Source organism: Poeciliopsis prolifica, unplaced genomic scaffold, assembly GCF_027474105.1.
Source record: "Poeciliopsis prolifica strain line A6 unplaced genomic scaffold, Auburn_PproV2 SCAFFOLD025, whole genome shotgun sequence".
NCBI classification, from domain to species: domain Eukaryota; kingdom Metazoa; phylum Chordata; class Actinopteri; order Cyprinodontiformes; family Poeciliidae; genus Poeciliopsis; species Poeciliopsis prolifica.
This window is the reverse complement of record NW_026562400.1, coordinates 3,592,863-3,614,429: the sequence shown is the minus strand read 5'-3', so window position 1 is coordinate 3,614,429 and position 21,567 is coordinate 3,592,863. Positions and strand designations below refer to the sequence as shown.

Here is a 21,567-nt window from a genome sequence, read left to right as displayed (position 1 = left end):
CATGAAGATAGGAGCTAAACTGATTCCTCCACCTGCCACCACTTCCTGTAGTAGACCTCTGTGATTCTACCGGAAAAGAAACACGGTTGTGATTTGAAATTGCTGTTCACATTTAGATTAATCATGAGCATGTTGACTATAGGTTATCTGCTTTGGGATCCCATTTATTATCTTTCCTCCCATCCCTCACAAACAGGAATAGTGTGATACTACCAAAACTGAGCTGCACATCCTGTAGACAAATCAGCATTATCACGTCCTAGAATCGCACTGGAGACGAGTGGGCTGGTGTTGGCAGGCAGAAGATGCTCTGGCATAAGAAGGAAAAATCCTCTCCTAGCCACAGGCTTGAAGAAAAGGCTGTAACAATGCACAGCCTTTGCTTTATGGCGCTGCTGACATTAAAGGAGCAAGTGGAGTGGAACATATACAACTCTGGCCCAACTGTCTGTGTTGCTACAGTTGCTTGGATCATGAATACCTTTGCCCCAGGCTCCCGGAGTTAGAAAACAGAACCAGAATCATTTGTTTGTCAGATGATCTGATATTGATTTTTTTTTCTCTTTTCTTGTGACCTGGGGGGATCGGCACAATGCACATTTCACTGATCGGCACAATGCAGCTGTAAGTATAAAAATCATGGTTTATGCTTGTCATAACAGCTTTAAAGAGAAAATATCTCAAAATGACTAGATAACAGTCATTAAAATGTGAGGTATAATGCTCATGTGTTTTTGTTAACTATTATTTTTGGTAACTTAGATTTTGTGTAGAAGGGTATTGTCAAAATAAGCATTAAATCACTTTATCAACATGTGTCAAACTCAAGGCCTGCGGGCCAAATCCGGCCCACCATAACCATTTCTGTGGCCCTTTAGTCGCTAAAGAGACTTCAAGATCACAGTTTTGTGACAATATTTTATTTTATTAGTTATATCAAATGCACTTTTATGTATATAAATATTTATTTTTTAGAAGTACCCATTGAGTCCAGATAAAGTTATAATATTTTAATTATTAGTTATTTTTAGTAATACATTCTGCATCAACCGGCCCTTAAAGGAAATATAGCCCACAATGGAAATTAGTTTCACACTCCTGAATTAATCGCATTATAGATTAACATGAGCTTAATCATTTTAATTTGGATTATAAAAGTATTCAGTCTTCTGTCAAATTGCTAGCTTTGGTCTCATCTAGCCATTTGTGTTTACAGAGATCTTATAATTGTTTGTTTGTTTGTTTGTTTTATTTATTTTGGATATTTAAAATGTCTTCCAGTTACAGTGTTAAATGCTCATTAGAATTTAAAGGTCATGGATCTTTCAGAATGATTTATTATTATTACCATTATCTTACTTGAAAATGGCCTCAAAACAACATTATAATTTATCGCAATAATTTCTGGGACTATTTATTGTCCAGCAAAAATTGGTTACTGTTACAGGCCTAATAATAGGCCTATAACCTATTAGGAGGAGCAAATTACATTCGAAATATTGATCCCCGGTCATCCAGGACTAATAATAACCCTGTTTCACAGCAACAAAAGAACCTGGATGGATATGTTGGCTTTGCAAGCCTCCCCAATCAAGTGTACAGGAAGTCTGTGAAGAGGGGCTTTGAGTTCACCCTGATGGTTGTGGGTAAGAACACTTTCCTTGGCCTGCTCCTGTTTTTCATTGAATCATCTCATTGTGTTCCTCATTGAAGGCATTTAAAGTCCTTCAGTGTGGTTTGTCTTCCAGAGAATGATACAGCTGGGCATGTCTGTGAGGCCATATTTATGTGCAGAGAACATAAGTACTTTCAAATGCAGACTCGGACGTTTTTGGAGATTGGATTTCTACCCCATTTCAATTGTGTCAGGTTCCTTTTAGACCATCTTGCAAAAGAAAAACATTTGGTTTGGGTTTATTCATTTCTGCATGTCAGAAACGGACACTTCTTTTCCTTTTTTTCCCTTCAATGCCTGGATGTGGCTGTTGTCTCTGGGCCAAGATGTTCCTCAGCCGTATTTGGAGGGAAAACGTGTCCCAGGGTCACAACCATTTCCTGTGGTGGGACCAACATAGTTTGTGCTCAACAGACTGCTGAAGAACGCTGGATTTAGTTCACAACAGTTTGAGTCTTTTATTTCTTTTAGCAGTTCACTTGCATTTTACTTTCTTTTAGAGATGATTTAATCAGTATGGTTAGTTAGACGGTGGCATTGGTCAAATTATTGATTGCTGATCAGGAGGTCATATGCTGAATTTAATTAATCAAATAAAGAACTACCACCATTTTTTAGCATTAATGCATTTTAACAAGGCTGCAACTAATGATTATTAATGAATTATTCTAACAATTATTCTGATGATTAAACAAATTGCCACATTCTGCAGATTTATTTATGTAGCCAATTAAGTTTTTTTCATAAAATAACCAAAAATACGTAAAAATACACAAATCCATTCCTTTTTAAAGAAGAAAATAAACATTTTATGGCCTAAAATGCAACAACACAGCATTCCTTGAGTAAACGCTTGATCATTTGTACCGAAGGATGAATCTGCAGCTAAAAAAGCCTGACTTCAACACGTGAAAAGCTCAGCGCTTTCTGCTTTGACTTAACATCAATACAGCATAGAGCTGATCTGGAGATTATTTTTGGATTAACCCATCAACAATCGGATGTAAAAGGTTCTTAAAGGAGATTTTTTAAAGTAAAATTTGACCAGGTGAAGCAAAAACTTCCACTTAGAGAGTTCTGGGTTAAAGAGATTTATGGACAAAGGCTTTTTTTTTTTTTTGTCTCAAATGTATAGGTTTTTGCAGCGTTTTGGCTTAATTACCCTATTTAACAATTAATCGATTGCTAAATTAGTTGATGGTTATTTCAGTTTCATCACAATTAAAAAGCCAGATTGGTGCTGGTCTACCTGTACTCTGTTTTTGATTAAATCTTTGTTTTGAGAGTAATCCCTGAGATTATAAATGTCATGGCAACAAGGACAGTAGAGGGGGTTCTCTGGGCTTTCTGATTCTTAAATGCATGCCATTGTTTTCGCACACACAGACACACGCATGCAGTATTCTGCTGTTCCTGGCTCTGATTTGCCGCAGGCCCACATGTCCCTGCAGTTCCCACATGCGATGTGTCACTTGTGTGGTGCGAAAGAAGAAGAGAGATTGGTGCTGCATCGCCATCAGTGACTGGCACATCTATCCATAGCTCTTAAACCACGTGACCAGCAACATGTTCACACATTACCAAGCTGCTCTTTTCAGAGATCTATCGCCACTTCCTAATGCATTTACCAGGCCGATGTACCCAATCCACACAGTTGGAAGCCTGGACAAACGCTACAGATGAAGCCGAGCATGTTACCCGTTAACTGTAGCTTGGTTAAATATTGACTTCTGGCCATCAGCCACACCAGGCTGCGCCAGTGGTCATTTCCACTAATGATCCTTTTCACTGGGAGCTTGGAAACGGGGCACATAATGGTCAGCCGAGTTGAGAAAACACCGGGACCACACAGCCAGTCGGTGACGCATAACAAGAGCCATTGTCTGCGTTGTTTTCCTTTCCCTTTAACTGTTTAACCCAAATAGATTGAGATCTCTGGCTAAAGTTGTTCCTAGAAAACCACATGACCGCGATTGCTTGAGGAAAGACAGCAGTGAAGTTCAAATAACATTTTAGAGTAAAATGTTTCTTGAAGGGGTGTGCATGTGACACAACACCTGTCACAAACATGAAGGAGTCTTCATGGATGCTGGACTGTTGTTATGAAGCGTCATTTGGTAAATAATGGCATTTTTAATGCACATTTAATGTGAGTTTTAATGCTACGTTGTTTTAATTTATTATTTACCAAATAATAAGAAATGGTGACACTTTTAATAGGTTTTTAATGCAAACTTTCATGCAATGTTGTTTTGAAAGCTCCATTATTTAGCAAATTATGCAAAGTTGACACATTTTATGGAAGTTTTAATGCAACTTTTAAAGTTTTGTATTTTTGTTTGCAGGCGAATCTGGCCTGGGGAAGTCGACTTTGATCAACTCGCTGTTCCTAACAGACCTGTATTCAGCAGAGTATCCTGGACCTTCACACAGAATCAAGAAGACTGTACAGGTATTTTTCTCTGTGTGTTTAAAATTAGTTAAACATGCCTCTTCTGCTACTTTCTAACCCATAATATTGAGTACATTGGCAACATGTAACTGCTCAGATATCAGCATCAGCCCATTTTTCCTTTATTGGCTTTGATTTGTGATTAAAAGGTCAAAGACTTAATAAGTTGATATTTTTTTTCTACTCATAATATGCAGAAAAAAATATTGATTTATTAATAGTGATGCTCTCAAGCAATAAACAGTGGAGAAAATGTTAAAAATAACATTTCCAATCTTATTGGGGTTTTTTTTTTCATTTACCATCAATACATGAAATGTATCGTCACAACAATAAATCAAATTCTTATTATGCAAAGAAGCCTTTTGTATCGTTTGATCAATGACTTGATTAATACCCTCCCCTAAATATAAACGTTTCTAACCAAACTAGCTTTTGGGTCAATAATGGCAGCTTTATGTGTTGTATATTTTGTTATATGTAGCATTTATCGATTATCTTTCGCAACTAACAGTGGATGAGTAGTTTTATTTTTCTAATAGTAGCAAAAATAACAAAATTTATCATCCATAATTCCCAAACATGCAGCAGACAAAGAAAACCACGAGTCAGCTTACAAGCAGAACAAGAAAAATTGGGTCATTTGTCTAAAAAGTCTAAAGAGAAACACTGTCTGGGGAAGATTTATTGCTTCCCTTATTTTAATAATTTATCTCTTAGGAACAAAAACAGTGTAACATCCTGGTTAGAAATCACTTCTGTTCTCTCAGTTAATTTCTTCTTTTTCCTTTGAGTCAGAAAGACTCAAAGCCATCTCCCCTGAGACAGAAATAAAACATCCGTATTGCTGAGCGAAGCGCTCCGGTTCTGTAAACCAAACATTGTCTGAATTTTGGTTGCATCTTTCCAACTGTGGAATTTGTAAAAGATAAACATAATGAAAGTTGTTATAAAGTAGACAAGTTTATTACCGTTTTTTTACCACTTTGAGTTTTCAGACTCTGCTCTTTTCTTTTTTTTAAATAGAAATGTGATAATAGTTAGAGTTGCAGTTCAAAACCATTGTGATTATAAATATTCTGAGATGAAGAGCCATTAGATATTCTGTCATATTCAGCTCTCCAGTGTACAAGCACATTGCTTTATGTAGGCCTGTTGCAAAAGCAATACATCAATTAATCTCATGATAAATTAGAGCAGATTTAATTATTTCATTTGCACAAAACAGATATTTACTGAGTGTTTTTCGAAAAGCTTCCTGTTAGGATTCCCTGTTCAAATGGGTGGAATTAGACTCCGCAGATCCTGCAGTGAGTCTTTTTGAGGCCGTTTGTTAAATGCGGTCTTGGATTTTTGAGGCCTGCCGCCTGTGGCGTTCCCTCTGTCTGACTCATATCTGAAACTATTGCTCTATCTGGCTGCTTATGTGCTTTCCTGATTCCTCAAGGCAGCTAAGAACTGGCACTAAATGAGAAGGCAGGTTGCTGCGTGCTGCTTGCCACTAAATATTTTCCACTGGGCGTAATATTCAGTCTATAATGATTCTGATTGCGCAGTTCGATTGTTTTGGATAGATAATCTGGTGTAATGTCTCAGCTTCAGCAGAGAACTTATTTAGCAAGCTGATTTTGATGAAACAGATTAGTTTTACAGCTAATGTAGAGATTTAATACATTGGATTTGAAGGTAGTTCACAAGCAATTTTACCAATAATAACAACAAAACAGCTGTATACTATGATTGAATTACATTTGTATAATAATGATGCATATTAATCTGGAAGAGGCTGCTAAGTGTAGCCTCTTTCTGCAGTTAGAATCACTGATTAGTGGTTTTCTTATGGCTGCAGAAGTTCAGACCCAATTTATTGAGTTCACTGCCATTATTTTTTACTACATTTCTTCCTCAAACTTGATTGTTCCCCAAGATCCTTCCAGATTTTAATAATGCTTTGCACAGTTCTCAACCCATTTTCCCATAATCTGAAACAGTCAAACTGGTGATGTCAGATCCTGATTGATTGAAGATTTGCTCTCATTAAAACAACTTTTCCTAGTATTTCTACAACTTTCTTTTGATATTTTTGTCTTTATTCTGCTGATATTATGACTAAAGCAAAATAAATGGATTACTTCCACATCACAGTTAGCTGGAATTTTGCATTCATCTATCATATAAGCAGAAGCAGAAGCCCGGTTTACATCAGAATCTGTTGTGTCGTCCTGCGGCAGGTGGAGCAATCTAAAGTCTTAATAAAGGAAGGAGGCGTCCAGCTGCTGCTTACAATAGTTGACACCCCAGGGTTCGGGGATGCCGTCGACAACAGCAACTGGTGAGGATCGCCTCGTCTGCCTTTTCTGCTCACACATGATTTGTCACGCTTCAGCAACGTGACGCACAACTTCTCATCTTCAGCTGGCAGCCAATCATCGACCACATAGACAGCAAGTTTGAAGACTACCTGAACTCAGAATCACGGGTGAACAGACGGCAGATGCCTGACAGCCGGATCCACTGCTGCCTTTATTTCATCGCTCCCTCTGGACACGGGTGAGTTTAGAGGAGGATAGACTTAGACTTAGACTTGTACTTTATTGATCCCTTGGGAAGACTCCCTCAGGAAATTAAAGTTACCAGCAGCTTACAGGCAAAAAAGTGGCACACAGTGCGCAAAATACAAAAGAATACAAAAAAATACAAATTAAATACAAAGGTACACAACAAAAAATACAAATTAAATACAAAGGTACACAGTAAAGTCTTCTTTCAGAAGACTCGTTATTAATTATTCAGGAGAATTATACTCCAAAATTAATTAGTGGGACATGTTTAGCAAATTTCACATTTTGCATGTTTTTGTGCTTCCATTTGGGTCTGAGGAGGTTTTTGGGCATTTTTTTGGAAAATGAGTTGTTGCATAAACCTCCCGCTTGTTCAGGCACATTCGACAAGCACTGTTACCAAGTTCAGCTCCATGACATTTGGGCAGCTGGTTTTATGTATGCGCTGTACAATGGCTGCTGAAAGAGGACAAGTGTCATTGTTGACTTGCCGTCCAGAAACCACTTGCCGTTTTCCTATTGGTTGTGCAGGAGGACCTACTTACGCTTTTCAAAGATGTAAGGCTCTATAATTGTGCATCTGTGTGCAGCCATTTTTCTCTTGCGAGTGAAAATGTACATTTTGCACGCTTTTGTTCTTCCATTTGGGTCTCAACTGCTTCTCCCACACACTTGAAAAAAACATCCAGCTGTTTTTTGGCAATAAATTAGTTTTGCTGTGTGGAAAATGAGGCGTTACCTAGCAACCCCAGCCAAGCCCAGCCTGTTACCTTGCAACTGCAGTGGAGATCTGCCCATTACTCAACAACACAAGTTGATCTCCAGCACATTTGGTCAGCTGTTAAGGTTCTTGCTCATCTGTTTGCAGACATTTTCACATGAGAGTGTAAATGCTGCATTGGGGGCGTGGCCAGCTGCAGCCTAAAGGAACTCAAAATACGTAGAACTGATCAGACTGAGAACTCATTGTGAAAGAATTATTCTCTGCAAAAATGCGACAAACCTGTTTTGTACAGCCTCTAGGCCAGTCCTAACCTGCTCAGGAAAGAGTACTAGGTCACCTTTAAAATGCTAATGCGTCAGATTTCTTTTTTTTTTTTTTTTAGTCAAGAAAATGAAAAGAAGTAGATAATTTAACTACTGCAAAAACTTAGAATCTCACCAAGTATTTTTGATGTAATTTTTGTTACAAATATCTTTGCAAACTTGAAATAAGACAAAATTAGCCTACAAGTAACATTTTAGTCAGGTATGGGGGCTTCTTTTAATTCCTTAATATTGATGAAAAAGTAACTATTTCAATGGCAGATTATTTAACTTACAAGGCATTTTTCCCATGTTATAAATTAATTTATCTGCCATTAAAAATCAAAATTTTCAGCAATATTAAGGAATTATTTACTTAAAAAAAAACCTATATTTTGCTAAAAAGTTACTTTTAAGTTGATTTGTCTTATTTCAAGTGTAATAATATATTTTCTGTAGAAACTAGACAAAAATACTTGATCAGATTTGTGTTTTTGCAGTGTGGCAGCAGAAACATGTCGGTCAGGAAGGGAGTGAGAATTGTATAGAAAATGAGTAAAGAAATGGAGCAATGGAAGTTGGTCAGCTGTTTCCCAAAGCTCATAAGAGCAAGTATGTGTTTGTTTGACTAACATAGGGCTAGCTACTTCCCCACTTTAACTTTTAATATTTTCACCAAAAATCTACATTGTTACTGGTCCAACTCCTCTTGGACTGAACCATAATTACATTGTCAGGTTCTCAGTCTGTCTTATTAAACAGAGGTGAAAAACTGAGATGTCGTAGAGACGTAATGGGAGTTCGAAGGTTTGGTTGTGCACCAAACAGATGATACAAATAACCTTCATAAAGAAACAACAGGAATTTTAATTAAGATGCTTCACAAGCTACTAGAGCATCTTTATCTTGATTTAATTTATTCTTATTATCAAATAAGTGCTTACGTTCTGGCTCTAATAAAATGTCAGTGCATAATGACAGCTTTTTAAAAATACTGTTTACTGATGTTTCAAATGTAAAATCTGCTGCCTTCTCGTATGACGACTGTGTCTTCCTTACTGACGAGTGAAAAGACGCTACTCTGTTTCTGTCCTTGTGTCGTCTCGGTCCTCTCAGTCTGTCTCTCCTCTCAGAGACATTTTGTTTGTACAGGCTGCGCTCTGTACCCACACAAGCATTACTTTATTACTGGAGGATGGGCACCATATGCTGTCAGGGAGCATCCCCTTCTCGCAGCAGCTGGCTGTTCTCACAGCAACACACTGACCGACCCGCTGCAAAACAACGCCTCTATTGCCTTTAGATAAGAAATTACGCATTTTAGCTCCTGAAATGCAGCAACACAGCATTCCTTTAGTGAACACCTGATCATTTTTAGCAGCTAAAAGAAAATACTTCTAAAGATTCTGCTTAACTTCAATGCAATGCAACTCTGATCTGTTGATTAGTTTTTGGATTAACTGAATAAAATGTATTTTTATACATAAGCAATAAATGAGTTAATGGCATTATAAATTAAAACAAACAAAATATTTTCCATTTCCATGGTTTATGACTGTGTTGAACTTTCAGCAAATGGCCTGTTTGAGTTTGTATACTCCAGTTAATGATTTATCGATTACTAAGTTTATTTTGAAATTTGGTTAAATTAGTAATTTAATTATCAGTCAGTTATCAAAATGATAAATTTTTCATCCAATTGTAGCTTGATTCTTGTGATTTTAGAAGTTTTTATTTATACAGCACCTTATCATCAACAAGACAGCTCAAAGTGCTTTACATGAATAAAAAGAAACAAAAACATTTTACATAGTGGATTTACTTAAGTCTTCATAACGTGTTCAAAAACATTTTATGTAATGGAAAATTGTAACAAGGCAGTGACAATGTAGATGAGCTAGCTGTTACAATTTCTCTTTTTCAGTGCATTATAGCGTGCAGTATATTCATTGTGATACAGCACATGAATGTTCACAAATACTAGGTATTTGTTTTGTTGCCTGCTACCAGAAGCTTTTTGACAGTAAATCTATTTTATCCAGATTTATAGTTGAATGCTGGACATTTCACCATCTTTGACTCCATCTGTTGATTAGATTTTAACTCAGAGACATTTCTACTGCAACCAGATACAGATTAAAAGAAAATACAATTTTAGAAATAAGTAAGAGAAACTCAAAGCTGTAACTCAATAACATGGCCTTGTCAAATGTTATTTTTCCGGCTGAGAACAGCAGTTCTCTCTCATGACTGTAAGGTCGTTTTATAGACATAGCAAACATCAGGCAGATTCCTTTATTGGGTTTAAGTCGTTTTATCTTTGTTCTAAGTGGAGTTTCCAGGAAACTGTCTTCCTTCATAAACCCAAAAGACGTCCTTCATGAGACGAGAGAAGATTGATTAGTTTTATGATCTATGCTGCAAAAACACAAAGTATTACCAAGTGTTTTTGGCCTGTTTCCAGGGCAAATATCTTACCACGCTTGAAATAAGAAAAAACTAACTCATAAGTAATTTCAGCAAAATAAGGGATCTTGTTTTGAGTCCTAAATATTAATGAAAAAGTACTTGTTCAATTGGTAGATTACTTCACTCAGAGGTTGAGGAAAATGCCTTATATTTATCTACCAATGAAACTGGTAGGTCTTCATAAATATTAAAAAATTATTGGCATAAAACAAGATCCTATATCATGCTGAAATGTTATTTAAACTGACACTCAGTTAGTTTAGTATTATTTAAAGTGCTCTAAGATATTTGCATAGGAAGCTAAACCAAAATTACTTGGTAACATTTTGTGTTTTTGCAGTGTTGGCTGCACAAAGCTGATGATTTGGCACAGTTGATCAGATAAAATGGTTGTAACTTCATGTTTCTGCAGACTGAAGCCCTTGGACATCGAGTTCATGAAACGGTTGCATGAAAAAGTCAATGTCATCCCCCTGATCGCCAAAGCAGACACTCTCACCCCAGAGGAATGCCAACAGTTCAAGAAGCAGGTCAGTGGTTTCCACAGCTGCAGGCAGAAGGAAAACCCCCCTCTAAATAACGCTCTTTGGTACAGACCCAATGTTTTTCATGACAAAGCGACATCAAATAGATGATGCATCAGTTTAGTGAAGCAGCTGTTTATCTTCACATTGATATCTGGTTACGTTGGTGGTTTTCCTTTCTGTGAAAACCACCAAACTTAAAGAAACTTGATAAGTTTGGGTTCAGATTGCAGTGGAGCTAAAATACAATCCCATCTAAATATCCAAATAAAAATGCTGCATGTTACTGATTAATCAACTTAAGTTGATTGATCGTATCGATCGACTAACAACTAACTGATAAGTGGCCACACTACAACACTAAAAGAAGGTTTAATCAGTTGGAGCTAAACTTTATTTAATAACCCTTTAATTTTTTTGCAAATGTTTTTTAGCTTCCACTGTAGTTAAAATGTTATATTTGACAGCAATGCTTTGAAAATATAAATACATTCAATTAATTTTTTTTTTAACATATCTGAGCTTTTTTCAAAGAATTTACGTAAGGCTGCCAGTTTTCAAAGTTTCTTTCCCTATTTTATTGTTTCATTAAAGAATATTTTAATCTGTCTCTCTTCAGATCCACTACATGTTTGAAGCCTCCAACTTGACATTACCAAACAATTATCACGATAAATAATTAAACTGGATTATTCATCACCAATTAGAGACTTTTAAAACCCAAGTTTGAGGGAAAAGAGATCAAAAAAGGAGCTTGGATGTATATAAATAAAACCTATAAATACATAACAGTAAATGCATTAACAAATACATTGAAACTTTACAAATGGGTCAAACTTAACTTCCTCAAACTTGAAAAAATGTGTCAAAAAATCTATTAAAGTATAAGTACTGCTTCAAAGGTGTCTTGCCTTTAACATGGTACATTTTACGTCTAGATCATGAGAGAAATCCAAGAGCACAAAATCAAGATTTACGAGTTTCCTGAGACGGATGACGAAGAGGAGAACAGGCTGGTGAAGAAAATTAAAGTATGTTGTCTGCAAAATCTTCATGCTTGTGTAGCAGTGATGCAAACTTGCATTCCTGTGTTTTTAATAGCTTTATTTGACTAATCGCCTTCTTCATCCAGGACAAGCTGCCGCTGGCTGTGGTGGGAAGCAACACCATCATCGAGGTGAATGGCAAGAGGGTGAGGGGAAGGCAATACCCCTGGGGGGTTGCAGAAGGTGAGACTGTTTAGCTAAACCTTAAAAATGTGATCAAAGCTAACTTTTATCATACAAGATATTTGGTATCTATAATTGTTGTTTTTTTTTTAACCCTCATAGTTAAATGACACGTTTTATTGTTTCCTGTTAGTTGAAAACAGCGACCATTGTGACTTCACCATCCTCAGGGACATGCTCATCAGGTACTGAAGCTATAGGAAGACCGTTTTGTTAAGGTTATTTAGATTGTTTAATGTGTCAAAGAGATGTTTGTTTGCATACATATTGAGGGAAATGTTCTGTAGAAATTTTATGATGAAGAAATCATTCACTAGTACTACTATTGCTTGAATTACAGTTTGGTGTTTTCAAGGTATGGAGAGTCCTTGATTTCAGCACAAAGTCCTTGAAAGTGCTTGAAATTCAAACTGCATAATAAATTGTCGTCCAATGTTGAAAATATGGAAAACGTTACTAATAGTTCAAACCATAATTTTAAAAATGTAATTATTTCTCTAATATGAAGAAATACAGTTTTTCTTTCTGACTGAAGTTAAATCAGACCAAACTTTTCTTGTTTTAGGTCAGTTACAATTATCAAAATTATTTAGATTTGCTAAATGACAGAAAACTTTGCAATTTTTTAGGAATTTTTTTGTTACTTGTAAAATATAATACATTTGTTTTTTCTAGGCTAGTTGTTAAAAATGCTGACATTTTTTAAAATTTTTGTTAAATTAGTGTTTTGTTTTCAGACCTGATACATAGGTTTTAAAACATAACTTTAATTATATTGTAGTTTACCTTGTCCCTGCGGTTGACTAAAATACTGCCAAAAAATATTAGTAACATAATTTAAAACTGTCTTTTTTAGTTCATTGGTATTGTTTTATCTCTAAAGTGTGGTACTGAAATAGTTTGGAAACTCTCCTTGTAATGCTTGAATTTTATTGTCGGAAAAGATTTTACAAACATGGACTAAAAAAATCAAGGTTGAGTCTAAGATACGTGAAAAGAAACCCTGAATTTTGCTTTTATTTATGTGTGTTATTTCAAATAATGACTTCCAAATATATTATTACCGCACTGGATATAAAGCGCACTTTCAATTAATGGTCTAGTTTGAATCTTTTTCACATATAAAGAGCACCGGACTATAAGGCGCCTTAAACAAAACAAAACAGTCAGTCAAAACACAGTATGTTTTACTCTGCTGACTGTGGTAGCCGTAATCTAACTAAAACATTTTGACATGTACCACACAAAGTCGCTTGGAGGTCAGTAAGTCAGAATTAATTCATTAGAGGGTGCTGTTTTACTCCAGAACAATACATAAAGGACACTGTCATTTTTTGGGGATAAAACTAAAGGTTTTTAAGTGCGCCTTATAGTCTAGAAAATATGGTAAATCGTATTAACATTCTGTTGCCAGGACTCACATGCAGGACCTGAAGGACGTGACCAACAACGTCCACTATGAAAACTACCGCAGCAGGAAACTGGCCGCTGTCACCTACAACGGAGTGGACAACAACAAAGCAAAAGGACAACTGTCCACCAAGTAAGTCCCAGTTTCACCGCATTACCCAGCTGGTTTCACCTAAATCAGAAGCTTGTATTCACGTTCTGGCCCTGAGCAAGTTTCCAGGTGAAACGTGGTGCCGATATTTGAGGTTTGAGACGTTTTTTGTTGCTGCTTACTCATGCTTTTTGCACATAATAAGTTTTGCAATAGTGAAAAACACAACTGAACAGCTAACCGTCTAAGCTAACTGACTCTAGGTAACACACTGCTGATTCTAACACACAGCTAAATATGTGAGCACTACTGTTAATGTGACACTTTTTCTGTTTTCCATTTGCAGTGAGAATTTAGCTCCATGTCACACATTGCATTTAATGACTTAGTGTTTTTGTTTCAAGCGCATGACCTCATCACTGCATGCTGTGTGTGTGTTTGTGTGTGTTTTTTGTTTTTTTTTTAGTATGGACACAGTTGAAGGAATGTAAGTGAACATTTTTTTCACCTCATTTGTTTGAGTGGTCGCCACCCTTCCTCTCTGCTCCTTCCGGGATTTTCTCCTCTTCGCTTGTTCCTGTCAGATGTTTTACTTTCATGTTTTTGTGGGAAGAAAACTGGTTTGTTTTGTTTCCTAAAAATCTGTGTTCTCCAGACAGCTTTAATTAGTTTCTCCAACGCACAAACTCTTTCCACTTGCAATGCAGACTCTGCTGACTGTGAGCTCTGTTTGTCGACAATCGAGGTCGACCCACAAAATGTCTGGAGTGGTTACCTCTGTAAATGAGACGAAAAACAACTGAAAACTACTTTAAAAGATTATCAGGGTTTTTATAGTAACTCTACAGTCTACTTGTATTTACTGTAAAGTTTTTTGCTCTCCTTTTCCAGGCAACCGCTCCTCACATTTCACAGCATTTCTTGGCATGTCGAAGCAGCAATTCACCCAATTTTGGGTTGGCTTCAACTAGGACTGGACGATGAATCAATTATATCAATTAGATCAAATTTTTGGTTTTAGACAATAAAATTTTTGGGAAATGTTGATTTTTTTAAAATTTATTTATTTTTTACTCATTTGGTTTCCATTGTTCGTAGTAGGGCTAGACAATAAATCAATAGCAGTATATATCGCGATAGACACATAATTAATATCAATATATAAAATATTCACTGGACCGCAGAGCATTCTGGGAGATGTATGCAGATGTAGCTGCTCAGCCTCCTTGCTAGCTGAGAAAAATTTGTGGTTACCTAGCAACAACTTGCTGTAATTGGTTACCGAGCAACGACCTTCACCGTGCCTCAGCTGCTTAAAATACAAAAACAACGTGAAGTGAAAACTGAGTCAAAAAGGAGGTCACGGCAAAAGTTTGGTAGTATTTCAAATATTTAAAACAAAAGACTGATCAATAACTAGCTATCGACTAATATGAAACGCTTAGGTCATAAGTTTTTTTAAATTAAAGTCCTACACAAAAATGTGTTGAGCGTCTAGTGAAGCTACACTTTGGTGTAAGAAAATACTTAATCTTTAGACAAATCAACATTAAATTATTAATAACAGGACTCTGAAACAAGTATTTTTGGGGAAAAAAACAAACTGTAGTGTTTAGATAAGTAGAAGTTTTTTCTCTTCATTTTAAGGCGCTCTGGTAATATTCTGCTGATATTATTGTACTAATATTATGGCTATATTCTCGTAGTTGAACACAAATCGTACAACTCAAAGAATGGATGATTTTTTTTGAGAAATGTTTCCTGACATTTGTCATTTCCTTTTTATAGAAAAGAGACTGAGAATAAAAAAAATAAATTTTAAATATGAGATTTTATTTTTAACCCAATTCGTCCAGTCCTAGCTTTTACTAACATTTAATAATAAACTACTGCTATTAACACGGGTGTTAACTTTGCCCCACTGTTTTCCTCCAATATACCTCGTGGTGCTTTTCCAGTTCCTGTCTTGTTGGATTCAATCTGAAGCTTTTCCTGTAGCTTCCTCCTCTTCCTCACGTGTTGGGTGTCTGTGGAGAAGCAAGATGATGTTTTCAAAAGGTTGAATTTTAGGTTTCTGTGCTTTATCAAAGAAATTGTGTCGATTTGGATGCAATAACTTTTATAGAACAAGTTCCATGTGAGATTTTAGCATCCATGTTGAAGATTGACACAGTTCACAAAACCTTAAACCTAGCTCCAAAATTTATGCAGATGTTGGTGTTATATATTTATTTAATTATTGATTACACTTATAATCAACATGGAAAAAATGTCTTATGAATAAAATAATCTGCCAGTGGAACTTGAACTTTTTATCAATATTCTGAAAATTGCTGACTTAAAACAAGCTTCAATAAATTGCTGGAAAGTTTCTGGTAAGCCAGTTTTATTTTATTTCAAGTGTAGTATGAATATTTAAATTAAAAACTAGGCCAAAAACACTTTGTAAGATTTTGTTTTTGCAGTGAAATTGATCAATCCTATTATGAACACAAAAAGAACCATTTTAAGCTGTTTTTCACTTTAAAATTAGCCAAAATTTTAGTAATTATAAAATCAGACTAAAAATTGCAGCAGGAAATCCCGGGGGTTTCTTTAAAAACCCGACAGGAAGTCTTTGTTAGTTCATGACTTTACTGGACATTAGTTGTTTCTGATTTGAATGTCTGAAGTGCTTGTTTGACGTTTTGTGCCCGTTTTGTGTGCGGCCGCTCCGCAGGAGTCCCCTGGCCCAGATGGAGGAGGAGAGGCGAGAGCATGTGGCCAAGATGAAGAAGATGGAGATGGAGATGGAACAGGTGTTCGAGATGAAAGTCAAGGAGAAGGTGCAGAAGCTGAAAGACTCTGAGGCAGAGGTAACACACACACACACTGCTTGGATTTCAGTTAGGCATTTTCAAGGTTTGGAAAGTGCTTGATTTTCCTATTGAAATTCAAACTGCACAGTTTTGTAGTAAAATTCAATCTAACATTTAACTAAAAACCTGAATTTGGAAAGTGTCACTTACAGTTGGAGCCAGATATTTACATCAGGACTGGATAATATGGCTGACAAACATATCACATGATAAGCGTTTCACATCAGCCGTCGTCAGTAATTGTTAATTTTGATAATTACAGTTTTTTGTTTTAAATGTCTGAATTGCAGCCAAACTGGTGGCGTGACCTTTCCTGCTCAGTCACAGGTTTTTATTTTAGAGTAGTTTTGAGGCACAGCGGTCAAACCTGAAACTGCTGCTGCTCCAGTTACTTAGCAGGTTGTTGCTAGGCAACCAAAGAATGAGGAAGTTGCTAAGCAACCAAAGAGTGAGTGAGTAAGTTGATTCCAACTTCTGCCTACATCTCCCAGAATGCTTCTGGATCAGAGTTCAATTAATATTCTCTGTATTGAATACTCTCAGATTGTGTTATCTGTCGATCTTGATCACGTGTCTATTGTGATATGTACTGTTATTGATTTATTGTTCAGCCCTAGGTTACACACTGAACACATTTTTTTTTCTCAATATCTTACATTACATAAGACTAAATTGTCCCTTTTTTTTCTAGATAAGTTGGAATCAACAAAGTTATTTGTATTTGCTAAATACGAGAATATATTTGAGGGTTTTTTTGTGATGGATTTTATTGTGATTGAACATTTAGTTTGAGAAGAAAGGTAATTTTCCTTACCACAATTCGTTTCAATTGCTTCAACATAATGAATGTTATTTTAGTGGCTCTATTACTTATTGATGATTGTCTCGTGTTTTATACATTAAATAAAGTTAATAAAATTGCGAGATTTTTTGTTAAATTAGTGTTTTGTTCTTTGACCAGTCAGGACTAAAAGGTCTGTGTGTGACAGACGTTTCAGTTATATTTTACCTTGCCTTGTTGCTGATGAATAACTGTGGAAACTGATATATAATTATAGTGAATTCATTTGTATTGTTTTTATCTCCAAAGTGGTTTCTGGAAAAGTTTGAAAAAGCTTAAAGTTACTGTGTGAAAAGTGTACAAACTCTGTTGCCTCTTTTGAAACATTTGCAGTGGCATGAACTGAACTGCTTTTTTTATAAGTGCAACATCTCTGGTTAAAGTCAAGCAAACTTAAAAAACTTTTTCTTGCTTGTAGAAACACCCTAACCAGCTGAAACTTTAATTGTTAAACCCTCTTAGGAGCAAAGTTAAGTGTGCTTTCATGTGTTACCGTTGCAGCTTCAGCGGCGTCACGAGCAGATGAAGAAGAACCTGGAGGCTCAACATAAGGAGCTGGAGGAGAAGAGACGCGTCTTCGAGGATGAGAGGTCAAACTGGGAGCTCCAACAGCGGCTGGAGCAGCAGAAGATGGAGGCCTCCAGGTACAGATCCTACTATACTAGTCTGGGGTTTGAGTTCATGATTTGTTTTCTCACAACTGCGGGAAAATTAAGAATGAAAAAAAAATGTGTCTTTCTGGACTTTATATCTTGTTTTAGTATCTAAATTAGAATAGCAATATTGCTCTAAACATTTTATTGGAAGTCCATGAAAAGTGCAAATATTGCACTAAAATTATCATTATTTACTGAATGACACTTTATGACAACAGTGAGACATTCATAAAGACTCCTTCATGTTCATAACAATGTCATGTGAGAATTACGCACACCTCGTGAAATAGTGTTACCAAATACTTTCATAATATTGGAGGATTACTTTGTAATGACAACGCCAACACAGAAAATAACCAAATATTAAAATGGTTATTTTAATTTGAGCATATTGTGAAGTCATACTTTGGTATCAGTTTTGCAGAGAAGGTAATATTTCTTATTTTGCCACATGAAATCATTATCAGCTGCAGGACTTTGGAATGACTCTTTAAACAACCGAGTCCACTTCGAAGAACGAACTACACAAACTCAGCTGGTCATGTCAGTTCGAAGCTTTTCTTCTCATTGAAATTACTTTTTTCTCTTAATTTTAAGATGTTCTTCTGGTAAAATTACTTCTTTTTTGCTAATATTCTGACGAACCAGCAAATTTCCATACAATTGTAGAAATTTTTTGTTTTTGATGAGCCCCAATTTGTTATGGCTTTCAAACAAAACAAAAGTTCTTGTGGCCTAGCCCTGATACTCCGTTTCTAATTTTGTTTTTGGAAAACAAAGCAAGAAAAAAAATCTCCACTTGAGGAGCATTGGGTTGAACATATTTGGAGACAAAAAATTTTTTTATTATTATTATTTTAAATGCAATGAAAAATGGATATATATATATATATATATATATATATATATATATATATATATATATATATATATATATATTGTTTTTTTTACACTTTTGGCAAATTTTCTCATCTAAGAATGATAAAGATTAATCTATTACTAAATTAGTTGACGATTATTTGAACAATTGGTTAATTGTGATTAATCTGATCGTTTTGTTTTTGTGTTGCAGGACTCTGGAGAAAAACAAAAAGAAAGGAAAGATCTTCTAAAGACAGTCAGCGGGACCAGCCCAGTTCCAGTTATTTTTGATTTGCCAACGTTGCCGGTCAGAACACCTGAATGTGGCGCTCTGACTCCACCCATTACTCCCACCTTCATCTCTTCTCCTCTTCCCTGTTTTCACTCTCTCCTGTGCTCTTCCTGCTCCCAGCCACTAGAGATCACACTCGAGCCAGTTTTTTTTTTTTTTCTTCTTTTCTTTTCTTTTTTTAAATTCAAGCCAGAGGTCAGAGGGCGGTTTGCGTATACAGCCAGAACCCCTTCTCACTGCCCAGGACTCATCATCATTAAGGAATGTGTTTACCTTAACAACAGGAAAAAAAACTCCCCTTCAGTAAAGCCAAACCCACATTATTATTTTTAATTATTATTATTATTATTGATGTTATTATTGCTGTTGTTGTTATAACTCAACTACTGTCTCCACCTTGGCTACTGCTCTTTATTTTTGTTTTCATCCACAAGGTGGCTTCAGATGACCATTGTGTACAGATTTTTGGAGAGCAAAGACGGAAACAAATTCTCACGAGTTATGTTTGACAGTTGAACAATCAAGTTTTTCTTTCATTTCATGTTTATAAGAAAGAAACAGTGTTTGGAAAATTAATCAGATCTCACACAATAAAAGAAGATTTTTGTTTAAAATTGAAACCTGCAAACAAGCGTCTCTTGAATAAAGACACCGGTACAAAATAAAAATAAAAATCAAGAGAAAACATAGCATGCACCTTGGGCCTTTTTATAGACTTTTTAAAAATGGCTAAAATTCATTTTATTCTGAAGTGTAAGAAGTTCTTTTTCCTCCATGTTTAGCTGTTTCCTCTAGCCTTGGACCACCATTTATAATAAGTGTTCTATCTCACTTTAGTTTATTTTTATATATATATATATACACCAAGCCAGCTGAAGTAATAACTTTTCTATGTTTAGTAAATTCTCACAGACTGACAGCAGAGTCCTCTGTTGAAGTCGTGTAAAAGTCCCATGGGACTTTGAAAATAAAAATTGGCATCACTGTGGAAACAGATCAGTGGGAAATGAAGAGTCAACACCACATTTTGCTTTGGCTATGTACTCCATCTGTAATTTTAATTTTATTTTTCATTTGTAATGTACAATGTCACTTAATAAACATGTGATGGTATTTACAAGTGTGATGGTTTTGTTACGGAGATATTATGAAGTCATTTTGACCGGATGTGACGCGTTATCGGTGTGTTTTCAGACTCACCGTTAGATGTCGTCATTGTACCTGTAGTGTGCAATGCATTTTACAATTGAATGAAATTATGTTCAACAAAAATAAGTTTCGAAAGCGAAATGAAAAACTGTTAATTTCCTCCCCTGCGTTTCCCTAACGTCATCTTGTTCACGACGCTTCTGCAGAGAAAACGTCATCAGTTACCAGGTAGGTTATCAGCTGTAAGCTCAGTGCGGCAACTGCATATAGCCTTCATATTTGGAGCTCCTTTTGCCCTTCAGACTTAAAAAAGTTTGAAATGTATGCTCTGATGGAGGTAAAAACAAAGATTTAAACATAGGCCAATCAATGTTTGTAATTTTTAAAGTCAAAAATAGACCATGGTGTTGCTTACATTTGTGTGCTTTTTGAGTTTTAACCTTTTAGTGGAAGAACGTTTTCAGTGTATAATAAAATGGAAAAATACTATTCATGATTTACATTAAAATTAAATAAATGAACATTTAAGATCTCGACTTATATTTGCATAATTTAATCAAAAATAAGTGTATTTTACACATCTTTATTGTACACGTTTAAAATAAAGCAATAAACTTATTTAAAGACGGATCAAACGACAGATTGATCCGACAGATAGAAAGTGTAAAGTTATAATAAATAACACTTAAATAATTGTTACATGAGTTACTTATTGTTTGACACTCCATAGGCGTCAGGACATACTGGAGCAGCAATTTATTAAGCAAGTTCATCCCTCATATAGATTTAGGGTTAAAAGCTAAAATTTGTGCTGTTTCATTGCAGCACACATATATAGTTATATATTTCTAAATAGAAGTACATTTTTGCTGTTTCTCAATTTTTTTTAAAGCTGTATTAGTTTGTTCTTAGAAAAATAGACCATGGTGGCGCTTACATTTGCATGCTTTTTGAGTTTTATTATTTTGAAAACCTAAAGAAAATCAGTCCTACATTATAAAAATGAATATAACATTCTCTAAAATATTCTAAATATATATTAGGGATATATTTTGAATAAAACTCATAGTGCTATTAGCGTGGGTTTTGAAATGCCTTGCTGCTGAAATGTGCTATACAAATAAAATTTGATTGATTTGATAGAAGTTTAGATTTGTGCTGTTTCATTGCAGTTGGGCAGGTTTTACAGGTTTAGTTTAATCTTGTGTTTGGACTGGAAAATGTCAAATTTAGCAACAGTGGCGAATGGCGCCATTTTTGAGCGTGACGCGCATGCGCCATGCTGGATATAAAGATGACGCAGCTTCTATGTGAGAATTTGGGGGGGAAAAAAAGAAGATGCGGCTAGCATTTTGTCGCACGGAAACACAAAGCTGTTGGTCTGATTCTCATGAACTTTTTGGCCTGGATTAAAAACACGCGGAATCCGAGTGGACGCCCAGCCTTGTGACTGAAACCTTTGTGGATCCAATA

The 21,567-nt window shown here is 35.6% G+C and overlaps 1 protein-coding gene across 1 annotated transcript; it reads left to right on the top strand.

Moving 5' to 3' along the window:
* Positions 1–540: 540 nt before the first annotated feature.
* septin7b (septin 7b) lies at positions 541–20,058 on the top strand (the record flags this gene model as incomplete). The annotated part of the gene is made up of 14 exons (XM_055047064.1): positions 541–624; positions 1,544–1,646; positions 4,021–4,127; positions 6,359–6,459; positions 6,543–6,677; positions 10,596–10,713; positions 11,646–11,738; positions 11,840–11,936; positions 12,070–12,121; positions 13,351–13,479; positions 13,904–13,924; positions 16,157–16,292; positions 17,638–17,780; positions 18,865–20,058. Coding segments are annotated over 14 exons (1,359 nt in total), but the record flags the coding sequence as incomplete, so codon positions are not given.
* Between the last annotated feature and the right edge of the window lie 1,509 nt (positions 20,059–21,567).